We start from the raw sequence: 14,469 nt of genomic DNA, 5'->3' as shown, positions 1-14,469 counted from the left end.
AAAAAGTAAATGCATAATGAAAATTGTTATCTTCTCCACAAATTATCACAACAACAAAGTAGTCAGACAACAGCAATGAAATTAGAGATGATGAGCTACCCGTGAGAACAGAACTTTTGAACCCACGGAAATAATGGTATCTTTGTGATGTGAAGGAGAAGGGTGAAGAGATCGGATATCTAGGATCACATCACCATTTAACTCTGTAATATGCCTGTAACTAGGGCCTGCTGTGTCCTGAAGCTAAAGAAAGAGAGAGAGAGAGAGAGAGAAAGAAAGAAAGAAAAAGAAGAAGAAAAAGAGAGATTGAGGGACGGAGGAAGAGAGGGAGAGAGAGAAAGAAAGTAAGAAGGAAAGAAGGAAGGAAAGAAAGAAGGAAAGAAAGAAAGAAAGAAAGAAAGAAAGAAAGAAAGAAAGAAAGAAAGAAAGAAAGAAAGAAAGAAAGAAAAAGAAAGAAGAGAGGGAGGGAGGGAGAGAGAAAAAGAAAAAAAGAAAGAAAAAGAAAAAGGGGGAAGGAGGGAGGGAGGTGAAAGAGAGAGAGAAAGAGAGAGAAAGATACTTGTAAAGTTTAAATTAGAATCAGCTTTTAAGATACTTTCATTGTCTGCTTCGGGCAAAACAGAAAATGTTTTCTCTCAAGCACAGTATGCTTTCTCAAATACAATTCAAAAATTAAAAATAAGAAACATTATAATAATTCAACACTATCAAGAATTACCTCCTTCCCAAAAGAATGCACAACTTGTTTAAAAGTAAGGCACCATCATTATCCTTTTAATATCATGCATCACGTAAAAAGAAACTCATATTTTCATTTATATGCACCAAAATCCTAGGCATTTTTTTTTTTACATTTATGTTCAACCTTTTGACCATGGAATGCAGACCTTTTAAATCTACACTAACCCTTTGAAGTAAGAGCTGAATTTAAAATGCACTAAATGAATTTAACATAGTCATTTGCCCAGGATTATCTGGTTAGCTTCTTAGGATGGGATGGGGTGACATGTATATTTATATCTATGAAGTGGTCTCTATAAAACAGGACTTAATTTATGAGTGTTTTTTATTTTATTATCTCTGTCCATGACTTAAAATGCATTAAGACTGGAATTAAGGACAACACCATAGACATTTCAGAAGTAGTAAGAGTTTCAGTATTTGATTCTTATTTTCTGCCCTCTAAACTGGAAATGAATTATTCACAGTTTTTAATTCTTCACTCTCTTCTACACATACTCAAATACAGTCCTATATTCCTTTCACAATAGTGGCAATCTTCTCATTTTCAATCGCACAACTGAAATGCACAATGAGATTTGTTCCCACTTGGGATTGTAATGCTGTCAACTCACAGGACTAAAAAATTCTTTTTTTTTTCTCTGAGTGTACATCATCAGCATTTACCTAGTTTGCCACAGGACTGTTTAAACTGCATGAATCCTTCTTCACATCCCTCTCCCGGTTTTTGAAGAGAGGAGACAGAAAAAGGAATCTATTGATATCCAAAACGGTTTAGAAAAAAAATGTGTTGCAGTTTAAGCACTTTTAGATTTCAACATCTTCTTCAACTCCGCTCAATACGAAATGGCATTAATTGGTGGTGAGGTTTTAAAAGTGTTAAAAGAATGACAGACAACATTCCCATCTGCAACTTTCAAATAGGGTTGTTAAGATACTAAACATAGTAAATAGGGTTGTTAGAGTCTAAGCATACTACAAAGCAGAGACATCACCCTGCCAACAAAAGTGCGTATCGTCAAGGCTATGGTTTTCCCAGTTGCAATATATGGCTGTGAAAGTTGGACCATAAGAAAGGCTGAGCGCCAAAGAACGGAGGCCTTTGAACTCTGGTGCTGGAGAAGACTCCTATGAGTCCCTTGGACTGCAAGGCGATCCAACCGGTCAGTCCTAGAGGAGATCAACCCTGACTGCTCTTTAGAAGGCCAGATCCTGAAGAGGAAACTCAAATATTTTGCCCACCAAATGAGAAGGAAGGACTCCCTGGAGAAGAGCCTCATGCTGGGAACGATGGAGGGCAAAAGAAGAAGAGGACGGGAGAGAATGAGGTGGCTGGATGGAGTCACTGAAGCAGTCGGCATGAGCTTAAATGGACTCCAGAGGATGGTAGAGGACAGGAAGGCCTGGAGGAACATTGTCCATGGGGTCGCGATGGGTTGGACACGACTTCACAACTAACAACAAAGAAGATTCTGGCTTGGAAAGATTTTCAAAACTATGTGGTCCTTTTCCTGGGAGTCTCTGTCAGGCAGAATAACATTCTTAGAAGATGCATGTTAATATCTGAATTTATTACATGAGGAGACATTTAGATAAGGAATTGAGGCACTTCTACCCTGAAGGTTTATTTATGTTTCCAAGTTTCCCCATGGACTTCTAAGTCTGATCCTCTGTTTTCATGAGGTAAAAGGTAAAGATTTCCCCCGTACAGCTGTGTCCGAATCTACGGCACAATGTTTATCTCCATTTCTTGGCTGAAGGAGTCAGCATTGTCCAAAGACATTTTCCACACTTACGTGGCCAGAATGGCTACACGTCAAAGGCGCATGTAACACTGTTACCTTCCTTACAGAAGTGGTACCCATTTATCTACTCGCATTTGCATGCTTTCGAATTGCTAAGTGGGCAGGAGCAAGGAACGGGAACTCAGCCCATTGCACACTGCTTGGGTCTCGAACCCCGACTGTCAACTTTCCAACTGACAAGCTCAGCATCTTTAATTACTGAGCCATCGTGCCCTTTTTTTTTTTTCATCAGGAGAAAATGCATAATTTTCTCTTGCTCAGGTACTGCCGGTTCAAAAGTTGACACCTTTAATTGTTACTGCAAGATAACCAAAGTAGGATGCCCTTGCAATTATCTGAACTTGCTTCTCTCGCTGACCAATAAATCTGCCGAAGGACATTTTGGAAACGAGAAGAAGAGGAGGAAAGTTCAAGCTGTATGTTAGGTTTGAACCCAGGAGAATTATGCGAGAATCGGGGTGTCTGACCAGGTGAGGCCTTTTTTTTTTAATCAGTCTACCCGTGAGATGAGTTAATGCCTTTGTAGGGGACATTACAGAGTCCCAAAGCACAGATACCTGTTCTAGGATTTGGCAGAAACTCATTCACAAAATAGCTGCTGAAATAAAGCATCAACTCTGGCCACTTCCCAGTGCCCCAAGCAATCTGATCCGGGTACCAGTGCCAAAGCTATTAAGAGTTTTCATTAACAACAGAGATAGGCAGCAAGAGAAACACAGCTACGAGCTCTAGCCAAGATATAAACCAGACTCATCTCCGCTCCACGCAGGCTGAAGATGGTGGCATTTTAAGATGTGTTGTGAGCCCACCATGCTAACACAAGACAGAATTGGGTGCTGATTCTAGAAAACAGAGAGTGGTGTCCCCTTCGAGAAGATAATGGGAAGATTCTAGAAGCCAACTTCAGTGTTCGGGAAAACAGACTTTTGCTTACCCCAGCAACCAAGTACCACTCCCTCCATCAACGGTCAACTTGCACTCTTCTTAGGGATACCTTATAGCTTTCAGTTTTGCCCTGCTCCTTTCCTAGCCAATGAACTGGAAAACTATTGAGGCTGTCATTGTTTAACAGAAACACCTATCCATTTATAGCAAATACACAGACCTTCTTGCAGGAAAGAAAGGGGGTGGGGGGAAGAGAGAGAGAGAGAGAGAAAGAAAAAGACAGAGACAGAAAGAGAGAAAGAAAGAAATTAAAAGGAGAAAGAAAGAAAAAGCCAGACAGAAAGAAAGAAAGAAGGAAAGAAAGAAAAAAAGACAGAGAAAGAAAGAAATTAAGAAAGAGAAAGACAAGGAGAGGAGAGAAAGAAAAAAGGAGGAAGGGAGAGGGGAAGGAAGGAAGGAAGGAAGGAAGGAAGGAAGGAAGGAAGGAAGGAAGGAAGGAAGGAAGGAAGATACCTAGTATGTCAGAGTCTGTTACTTCAAGGCCTTTGGGAGATCAAGAAAGCTTATGGCTGCTCTTATAAATAAATAAGGGAACCTTCACTTAGCAACAAGTACTGTAAGCCATATGGTTCCTGTCCCTTTTAATTCCCCCCCCTGAAAGTTTTACCATTTGGGACAGGAAACACAATGGCCTTTGTGCGCCAAAATAGAATCCCTGGAGTGTTGTCTGCAGAGTTATGTCCAGCTTGCTTGTGTCTCATGTAAAAGATCACTTATGAGACAAACCCATCCTTCTTGATGACAAACACACCAAGTGATATTCTTTTCCCTTTCACATTCCCTGGATGGCCATCAAAAAGGAAGTGCAGAGCTTTTTTTTTTAAAAAAAAGAAGAAAACTGGAGCATGAAAAAAGACAGTTACGCTGCCTTGAAGAAAAACTTCATGTTAGTAAGAATTAAATCCAGTACAGCTGAGCCTCGAGTTCAGTGATGGCTAACCTTTTCTGCACTGAGCGCCCAAAGCGCGTCCAAACCCCCAAAATGCAATGTGCATGTGCCCCCCCACATACACGCACGCACCCCCCCGCATGGGACCCTCCTCCCGTGCATGGGCATGCAGCCCAATGCAAATGCTCCGCCCACCGCACATGTTCAGCAGAGACCCAACATCCAGCTGGCTGGCGGTAGGCGCGCATGCATCAGAGCTGAACTGGGGCGATAGCTCGCATGCCCACAGAGAGAGTGCTGCATGCCACCTCTGGCACGCATGCCATAGCTTCGCCATCACGGCTCTGGCTGCCTCCTCTACCTTTTGGATGAGGCTGTGCTCTTAAGTTTTCTTGAAGACTGACAAAACTATTACAAAACCAGCCAGATTCCACTGGGATCTCTTAACAGCCAGAGGGGGGAAAAACAAGTGACCTCAGAATCTACAAATATTTTCCAGAAGGTAGCCTTTTTTTAAAAGTTTTTTTTTAAAAAAAAAATCCGGCCTTTATTATTATTATTATTTTTATAAAGAACTCAAAGCGGCGAAAAAAATAACAAATACTCATTCCCCCTTCTATTTTCCGTTCAACAATCACCCTTTGAGGTGGGTTGAGCTAAGAGAGGGAGTGACTGGCCCAAAGTCCCTCAACCGGCTTTAATGACAAAGGAAGGACTAGAACTCACAGTCTCCTGGTTTCTAGCCTGCTGCCTAAACCACTAGAACAAATGGATTCCCGGTGAAAATACTTTAGTAAGGAAGAGGGGAGAAATGCGCTGAGCCTTGAGGTCAATTATATTCTTAAATTTCATTATCTCCCCTGGTGCGATTAGACTTCTTGGAGATCCGTCAACTCCATGGCTGTAACATGTCCTGAAGTAATTTTTCATTCTCCAGTAGATGTTGTTGAACAGGATTGCCATTCCAAGAATTATCTGCCTGGCTTAGATGAATGACGCTTGGCAGCCCCGTTTCCACACCCCGTGCCAAAGCCTTGTCAATAATCCCATAATCCATGCAGAAAGGAGCAAACAACCCCGTATTAGGTGTAAAAGATGACTCCTTATAGGGAAAACTTGCTAAAAGAAATACAGCCAGGGAGACGAAGAAAATGGATTATCCCAGCGTACGGAAAAGATGAGAGAAGGAATACAAGGGAAAGAAAATATTCGGTGTTATAAAACTCCACACATCCATCTGATGCTGGAAACATGCCCAGGTCTGAAGAGCCCTTATGGACTCGCTTGGTTTGAGTGCTATTTTCTTCCAAATTCGGCTCATTGTAGCGCAAAGTGAAGATCGGTTATTACTTCAAGATCAGTCTTGCTGTTCTTTATTTAGTATCCACTCAAACGACCGCTTTAACGTATCAGGAGAAACGATCATTTTAAGTGGGTTTAATCCTCTCCCACTGGCAATGTTAACCACAAGACTGCATTCTCTCTCTCTCTCTCTCTCTCTCTCTCTCTCTCTCTCTCTCTCTCTCTCTCTCTCTCTCTCTCTCTCTCTCTCTCTCTCTGTGTGTGTATGTGTGTCTGTGTGTGTGTGTGTCTGTGTGTGTGTGTGTGTGTGTGTGTGTGTGTGTTAGAGATAGATGAAAAAGGGAATGACTAAATCCACACAGAACTAGCGAATCAAGGGCTATTACTTTTGAAATTTCCATATTTATCTTGAGGGGGAGACAATATGCCTCCAATTGTTTGCTGCAGAAACAATGGCAGGAGAGGAATATATCTATATCTCTGACTGATGAGCAACCAGAAAAATATTTATTGGGTTCAGAAAAGTGCCAGGCTTGCCCCAACTTAGGCTTCTAAGTAAAAAAAAAAACAATCTTTAGCACTGTTGGGTTGAGAAATACAGTATATGATTTACTGGAAGCCAAGTGAAATACAGTAGTGCAAAGCCAGAACTGAAATTTGCGTGGCAAAACGCCAAGCGAAAGGGACTTCCCATTGCTGGTATTGTCTGTGGTCCCCCTCCCCCATCAATTTCAAAGAATTTTAGAAATGGCCACTCTGGTTGTAGGCTGGCTCGCAGCAGCATTCTTCTCATCGTGGAGCCACCTCAAAACACTGTCTCGGATAGGCACTTTCACTTACTTAACTTTCCCTCTGCCCCCCCCAAGCGCCCCCAAGGCAGTGGTGGGTTACGGCCGGTACGCCCCGGTACGGGTGTACTGGAGCACCAGGTACTGTTCTGGTATGGTGCTTTGGAGGGCCCGCCCACCCTCCTTATCTATATTTGACCCAACCAGGCCATTTGCGCACGTGCATGGAGCATATGGCGCCTGCGTGACGCTCTGCTGAGCAGCTGGAGTGTCATGGGTGGTGGGTGTGCATGTATGCGTGCAGATGGAGGACACCCGGCCCCGTCGCAGCTTACCGGTTGCGACAGGATCCAGAACCCACCACTGCCCCAAGCGCTCCCTCTCTCACCAACACATCCCAGTGTTCATGGCAGACTGGTACCGAAGTGTTTGCAAAGAGCAGGCATGAGGTGGCAGTTCTGACAGACAGGCCTGATCAAGTAGTCCTATCCTTAAGTTCTGAAGAGGGTGCCGTTTTGTCTTTTTAAAATAATCTATGCAAGGATAACACTCACCCCCTTGAACTACTAATTAGTGGCAGAGATGATGATCGTAAGAACGCTTCTACTTTCATTGTTCAGATATTTCCATCAACCCTCATCCACCTGCTTCACCCGTTCACTTTTAAAAACCCATACCACACATGCAGGGAGGGAAAAGTTTTACCTCTCCATGTCTTAACGGAGTAATTATTCCTCTTGATACTCCCATGCGGAAGAGTGTTTCTGTAGCCTGCAGGCAAAAAGAGAGAATATTTGAAATAAAGTGTTCTGCTTTTTCAAATTACAATGTTCACAGGGCATTTATTTATTTTTATTTTTTAAAAAAACCACCATACTGCGGAATTCAATGGGGTTTCCTCTTTTAATAAACGGTTTGGTAAAAATCCTTACTATTCATACTACTATAATATGCTTCATGCTTCATTTTCACTGGCAGAGGCATCACAAGCCAGTCCTTCACTGCTTCCAGGGCAGCCCTGAGGGCCAGATCTAAGATCTAAGCACCCCATGGGCCGGATATGCCCCGGGGCCTTCTGTTTGACACCCCTGGTTAACATGATGGAGTGGATGATACAAGGGTTATCAAGAATAAAAATGCATTTCAATCCGTAAACCCACAAAAATCCCTCCAAGGCCAAGTGGCTTTGGTATCAGCCCAACATCCTCTCCAGAAGTGGTATTCAGCCGGTTCGGACTGGTTCATTCAAACTGGTAGCGGGAATCGTGGGTGGGCCAGCCCGCCCACCCCAGCTCTATGCTGTCCTATTTAGGCATGTTTTTTAGGTCGGGCGCATGCGTAGGGGCACACGTGCAAGCAAAGTGCATGTGCGGAAGGCCAGGTGTATGCACAGCAAACCAGTGGTAACAAAATGTGAAACATACCACTGATCTTCTCGCCCCAGACCCAGGGATTTCCCACCTTTAGCCTTAGAAGAAATTGCTTTTCCCATTCAAGACTGATGGACAGTAGGGACTCACCGCTCCTACCTGCCTTCACACAGCTTTATTTTCTGTGACAGCTACGCCCTGTCATAGATCAGCAGGCCTTTCAGCTACTCACACTTGCCCTAATCTTTCTGCTCAACTATTGCCATGCACTCTCCATGGGAAGCCGACTCAGTAACTTCACATGGTCCAGAATCAAATGGCACAGATTATGGGCATGGTAGACATGCCGCAGTATGCCCATGTGGCATCACTGTTTCACAAGCTGCATTAGCTGCTGGTATGCTTTCAGGAGCTGCTATGAAGCCCTACATGGCATAGAACTAGGTTACTTGAGGAATCACCCACTTCTCATAGTTTCTACCCATTCAGCAAGAACTGGCAAGATGGCACTCTTTGGGTCCCTTTGATTAACCAATGCCCCCTATCAGGACCCAGGACTGTATTGTCCCTCGTGTAGAGCCTATTCTGTGAAATGAGATTCCCCCATAGATTCATGTAGTTCCAATACCAAGGATGCTCCAAGGAGCCTTGAATATTCCCCCAGACTTTGGGGGAAAGTGGACATAATTCATTTTTTGTGCATTGTTTAGTTGCAATTTTTTATCATTGTTTTTGTATTGTGAGCCTCCCAGTGTCATTTGTGTGCCAGGTAGAAGAACCTAAACCTCTTGAAATAAGTTAACTACATTTATAAAGGTAAAAATTTCCCTCACACATATGTGCTAGTCGTTCCTGACTCTAGGGGGTGGTTCTCATCTCCGTTTCAAAGCTGAAGAGCCAGCGCTGTCCGAAGACGTCTCCGTGGTCATGTGGCTGGCATGACTAAATGCCAAAGGCGCATGGAATGCTGTTACCTTCCCACCAAAGATGGTTCCTCTTTTGCTACTTGCATTTTTACATACTTTCGAACTGCTAGGTTGAGAGAAGCTGAGACAAGTAACGGGAGCTCACTCCGTTACACAGCACTAGGGATTCGAACCGCTGAACTGCCAATCTTTCTAATCGACAAGCTCAGCATCTTAGCCACTGAGCCAACACGTCCCTTAACTACATTTCTAACCAGCTTTAAATCTATCTCCTGGCTAATTCAGTACAAAGTTCAAATGTGAAATAGAAAATTCAAAATTTCCAAACAAAGATCATACTTTTCTCAACATTGCTAACACTAATGAAAACAATACTACAGAGAATGGTCAAACGAAACACGGCTTTGATCATGATACAAAAGAATTCAATGGTTAGAACTTACAAAAAACTCATATAGTACATTTAAGAATACTGTGGGTTTGTTAATGTTTAAAATATGTAGGAAAATATTTTTTTTAAATGCATAATAATAACCCTATTTTTTGCTTGAAGTGGTTTTTTTTTTTAAAAAAAATGGATTACATGTGTATCTTATCTCCTACGTTTCAGGAACTCTTAATGCATTTTTATTCCTTTGTACTTTCAACTGTGGGTGAGATGGGGGGCAAATAATCCATCTGCCTACTCAGAGACCTTCTTTATTTGCTCATTTAGACCCACCAGAAGTTGCAAGCCAGTCTCAAGACTTAATTCTACATTCCCTTGAAGATTAAAAGGGTGACAACTTCATGCAGCCTTTTTGTGTTCTTCAAAACCGATTTCTTTCATCAGTTCTTCCTATGGGCATTTTGAAGAAGCTTCGGCAAAATAGCGCATTCTGCCAATACTGCGAAAGCTTCCTTTGTCTCTATTGAGAACCAATGATCTATGTAACTTTCCTTCTTCTTCAACTGATAAAAGAGAACTCCTTTAATATACTTGTACTCGCATAGCTAAAACTCAGTTGTCAAAGCTCCTTAGATAAAAGGATGTTTCACAGCTTGGGTGAGCCCAGAACTGTGGCGTTCTTGATAGAATCACCATTCACATATGCTAAGAAGATTAAGTATATTTCTGAAGTGTTCTGTTTAAAATAAAGTTTTTTGGGGGAAGGAGGCTTATCACAGTCAAAACATCTCAATAGTTAGCTTTCTTTTTTTAAAAAAAAAAGAGAGAGGATTATGTAATTAGATAAGACAAGAAGATGGAATTTCTGGCAAATGAAAGGCAGTATGCAAAGAAACATTACATGGCTGCATTTAAAAAACATGGAAAGAACGGATTTTAAGAGAGAAGATCCCCCCCCCCCAAAATATAAACAATGTAGGGGTTGGAGAGATTAAAAATAAAAAGTAACTGGGTTTAAAGAATAATATTGGAAAAAAACAAACACGGTCCTGGGAATAACCATGCAGTAGATAGAACATCCTTAAAAATCTCTTTCAAATGTTAATAGTATAATAAATACACTGGCACAGGTTTTCGGCAGCTCTGCAAATCTGTACCAAGGGGGGGGGGAATTAAGTCATAAGAGCTTAAAAGTTAAAAATAATCTTCCCTAGCAAATTCGAAAGGCATAATTCAAAAGCGCATGTCTGTTGAAGAAAGCATTTCTTTCTTCAAGTGAGACAGCTCCCTTGGTTCCTGATGTATCGTTTGGGAGAAATGTCTACCCTTCACAGCATATACTTAGAGGTGCCTGGGAAGAGTGCCATTACATGAGAAAGTTCCCCTAAAACAGGGGTCAGCAAACTGCGGCTCTGGAGCCGCATGTGGTTCTTTCCTCCCTCTGCTGCGGCTCCGTCACCGGTCGGCGCAACAATTTTGAGAGGAGCTTCCGGGGGGGGGGGGAGAGAAGCAGAGTGCTCCAGGAGAAGACTCTATGGCAAGGGGAGGGTTTTCCAGTTGTCTCCACAATTGATAGGGCTTTCGGTTATGACAGGTAGAGCAAAAAGTACGCCACGCTAGGAGGAGACTCTATGGTACGGAACCTGAACTTCCGGTCAGCTCCAGAATGGAACAGGGGGCTTCCGGTTAGGACCTTTGTGGCTCCCGGTGTTTTCTTTTCTGTGGGAAATGGATCCAAATGGCTCTTTGAGTGTTTAAGTTTGCCGACCCCAGGCCTAAAACATTGTCCGGTTCCATCTTAAAGATTTGCCAAAGGCATTTTTTTTTCAACTTTGCTCATCAAAAATAATTTTAACATTATTTGTATCCACCTTCCCACCTTACCTCAAGATTCCCCAATGAACATCCAAATTACAAGGGAATAGAAATTATAACTAAAAGGATGACCAATAATTATACAACAGACGACCCTCACCCTGTCAAGGACATAGAAGTACTTATCTCTAACGATCTAAGCCCGAGAGCCCACTGTAACAGCATTGCCCAAAAGATGTTAAGAGTTGTTAACCTTATTGCAAAGTTTTTTCTCCGGTAACATTGAATTGCTTAACTAGGGCATACAAAACCCTTTGCCAGACCAATTCTCAAATAACAGCTTTTCCCCCTGGAACCCGCACTATATATCGGACATTAATATGATTGAGCGGGTCCAGAGGTATTTCACAAGAAGAGTCCTCCACTCCTCTGCTCATAACAGAATTCTCTATGCCACCAGGCTCGAAATATTGGGCTTGGTCAATCTGGAACTGTGTTGCCTGCGGTCGGACCTAAGCACAGTACACAAAATTGTCTGTTACAACGTCCTACCTGTCAACGACTTCTTCAGCGTCAACCGCAATAATACACAGGCAAACAATTGATACAAACTCAAGGTAAACCGCTCCAAACTCGATTGCAGAAAATATGACTTCAGTTACCAAGTGGTCAACGCCTCGAATGCTTTACCAGACTCCGTTGTTACATCCTCAAACCCTCACAGCTTCAACCTTAAACTATTTGCCATGGACGTCACCCCATTCCTAAGAGGTCCACAAAGGGGGCGTGCATAAGCTCACCAGCGTGCCTACCACCCCTGTCTTACTGTCCCTATTTATCTGTATTTAGTTCATTTGTCCATGTTTAAGTTCATACTTATACCTGTTTCCTTGTATATGTTTGACAAACAAACAAATAAATAAATAAATAGTGAATAACCTCAAATGAGATTATTTAAAACAAAATATTGCAAAACAATTCCCTAAAAGCAATGATTGCCTGTAAATCGTTTTCATCCAGCACCTAAATCTAACCTAAGTTGGGTCATCCCCCACCTCGGCAAAATAAAGTGAAGCAGAACTGTTCCTTACTGTGTAAGAAAGCATGAAGTTATGGGAAAATAGCAGTAAATCATGATGCTGTCATGAGATGAACTCAATGAGAACTGTGTCCTGTGTTATATAAATCAGGGGTCTCCAACCTTTAAAACTTGTGGACTTCAACTCCCAGAATTCCCCAGCCAGTCATGTTGGCTGGGGAATTCTGGGAGTTGAAATCCACAAGTCTTGAAGTGACCAAAGTTGGAGCTCCCTGATATAAAGAGAATGCATTGTAGAATACCATATAATAAATATCCATAACCATCATCATCATTCTAGCCCTTGTCTATCTATTGCAGGATGAAGGCCTCTTCCATATGTTCCCAACCTATAGGTTCCCAATCTATACGGTCCTGAGCTTTTTTTTTTTGCCAATTAGACCCACAATACTTGCTGATGTCATCACTCCATCTTGTTTTAGCGATAGCAATAGCACTTATATACCACTTCACAGTGCTTTACAGCCCTCTTTACAGCCTCTTGCCCCCAACACTCTGGGTCATCATTTTACCCACCTCGGAAGGATGGAAGGATGAATCAACCTTGAGCCTGGTGAGATTTGAACTGCCAAATTGCAGGAAGCCGGTAGTCAGCAGAAGCAGCCTGCAGTACTGCATTTTAACCACTGTGACACCGTGGCTCATCAGGTCTCTTTCACGGACAATTTTTAATCAAGTGGAATCCATTCTATGACTGCCTTGGCCCATCTCCCATCAGTTCTTCTTGCTGTGCGACCAGCCCATTTCCATTCTGGGCTGGTCGCATATTGTTTTAGGCATTAATTAATTTAACAATATATTGAGGCATACACTCTGTTTTCCAGTATTAGCCAACACCATTCCTCATGCCTACAAATGTCAGAAAAATACTTGTTCGACCTTTCAAATAATTGTCAACATGTCTTGCAAAGAAAACCAGGGAGAGATTCAATGTGGTCTTAAGGACAACTGTAATCACAATTTTGGTTAAAATTTCTGGATAGGAGCCAGATCGTCCAATTCTCGCCCTTCCACTAAAGAGCATCGTTAAATTTAAACAACGCACACAGGTCCAAAAGATTCGTGCATATTATGCATTCCTGGCCCCAGCCCAAGTCATTAGCCAAATAAGCAGTAATTAAATCCAATAGAAATGGATTTTTCACCTAGGCTGCATTTTGCTTCATTAAATACCAGATGCAAAATGCCAACAGGTGACAGTGTAATGTTTCTGCATTCCATTTAAACAGCACGCCAATTATTTTTCAAGACAGTATGCCAATTATTTGGTTGAGATCAGGTTCCTATCAGGCATGGCATGAATTCAATCAAGTATCTCCAAACTCATTATAACCTCTAATTCTATTATCTGAGAATATATTTTTTTTAAAAAAAGCTAACACGACAGCTCTCAAAGACACAAAATGTTATAAGTTATAATCTGACCTCAGGATAAGGAAAGATTGGAAGTTGAGACTTTTCCAAATGGAAAACTGGGGAAGTTCTTTAAAAACAAATAAATAACTAGAAATTATAATTTGAAGGACATTTCACACAAAAAAGTATCAGCAGTTGAAATAGTCAGACTTACATATCGTTTGTGTCCTATGTTCCATGAGTCACATATATAAAATGGATGGAAACATAAACCGATTAGATAAATAAACTATAGGAACGTAATATATACTGTATCTATGAGAGATGCACATTTGTTTCCAAGAAGGAAGAAAACAAACAAACAAACAAGGGCAAAAGTAAAAACAGGTAGTCCTCGATTTACAATCCCAGTTGGGACCAGAGTTTCCGTTGTTAAGCAAGACAATTAAGAGAGCTGCGACCAGTTTTACAACTTTCTAGATAGATTCTCAGTCGAATCAGGTCATTTACTGTATATATAAATTCAAACTGCAAAAATATGCATCTTGTCCAACTACCAGTGATTTACTACAACTTCACGGTACACAATAAGGATTACCAATTGCATCCAATTTGGGTGACCAACGAAGCTTTATTTTAACAGTCACATGCCTTACGAAGCCTCAAAACTAATCAGAAGCAGAACAAGAAAACTTTAAATTATTTCACGTTTCTTGGAGTTGCTGCTGCCTTCTGTCTAGACTGATGGCTAATTAGAACTGAATCATTTCTGACAAAGGATGCGTGTAATCTGATATAGAACTAGCTGGTGCAATATTTACTTTGGAGTACCTTCAAAGCGAAACTAAAGATTTACAATCAATTGGGTAAAATAGTTAAAAGGTCGGGCAACCCATTCCTATGTTATAAAAGTGTTTCCTATTTGAAAAACTGACCTCTTTTTAAATTTAATCTACTGGGCTTTACAGCAAGGCTTAGAAGAACAAACACTGGAAAATTCCATGAAAATATTTCAAGTATTTGCAAATGTTTTAAATGCGGTAGG

The 14,469-nt window shown here is 41.6% G+C and overlaps 1 protein-coding gene across 1 annotated transcript in view; it reads right to left on the bottom strand.

Annotated features, from left to right (window-relative positions):
- Positions 1–14,469, bottom strand: part of TMEM135 (transmembrane protein 135) — a 172,329-nt gene that overhangs the window by 101,533 nt on the left and 56,327 nt on the right. Inside the window, exon 5 of the mRNA XM_081950357.1 lies at positions 7,176–7,241. Within this exon, the coding sequence (XP_081806483.1) occupies positions 7,176–7,241 (66 nt within the window). The remainder of the gene's footprint in view (positions 1–7,175; positions 7,242–14,469) is intronic.

Source organism: Natrix helvetica (assembly GCF_964273705.1).
Source record: "Natrix helvetica genome assembly, chromosome: 4".
Lineage (NCBI taxonomy): Eukaryota > Metazoa > Chordata > Lepidosauria > Squamata > Natricidae > Natrix > Natrix helvetica.
Note: the sequence above shows the minus strand (reverse complement) of the source record. Positions and strands in the feature narration are given on the sequence as shown.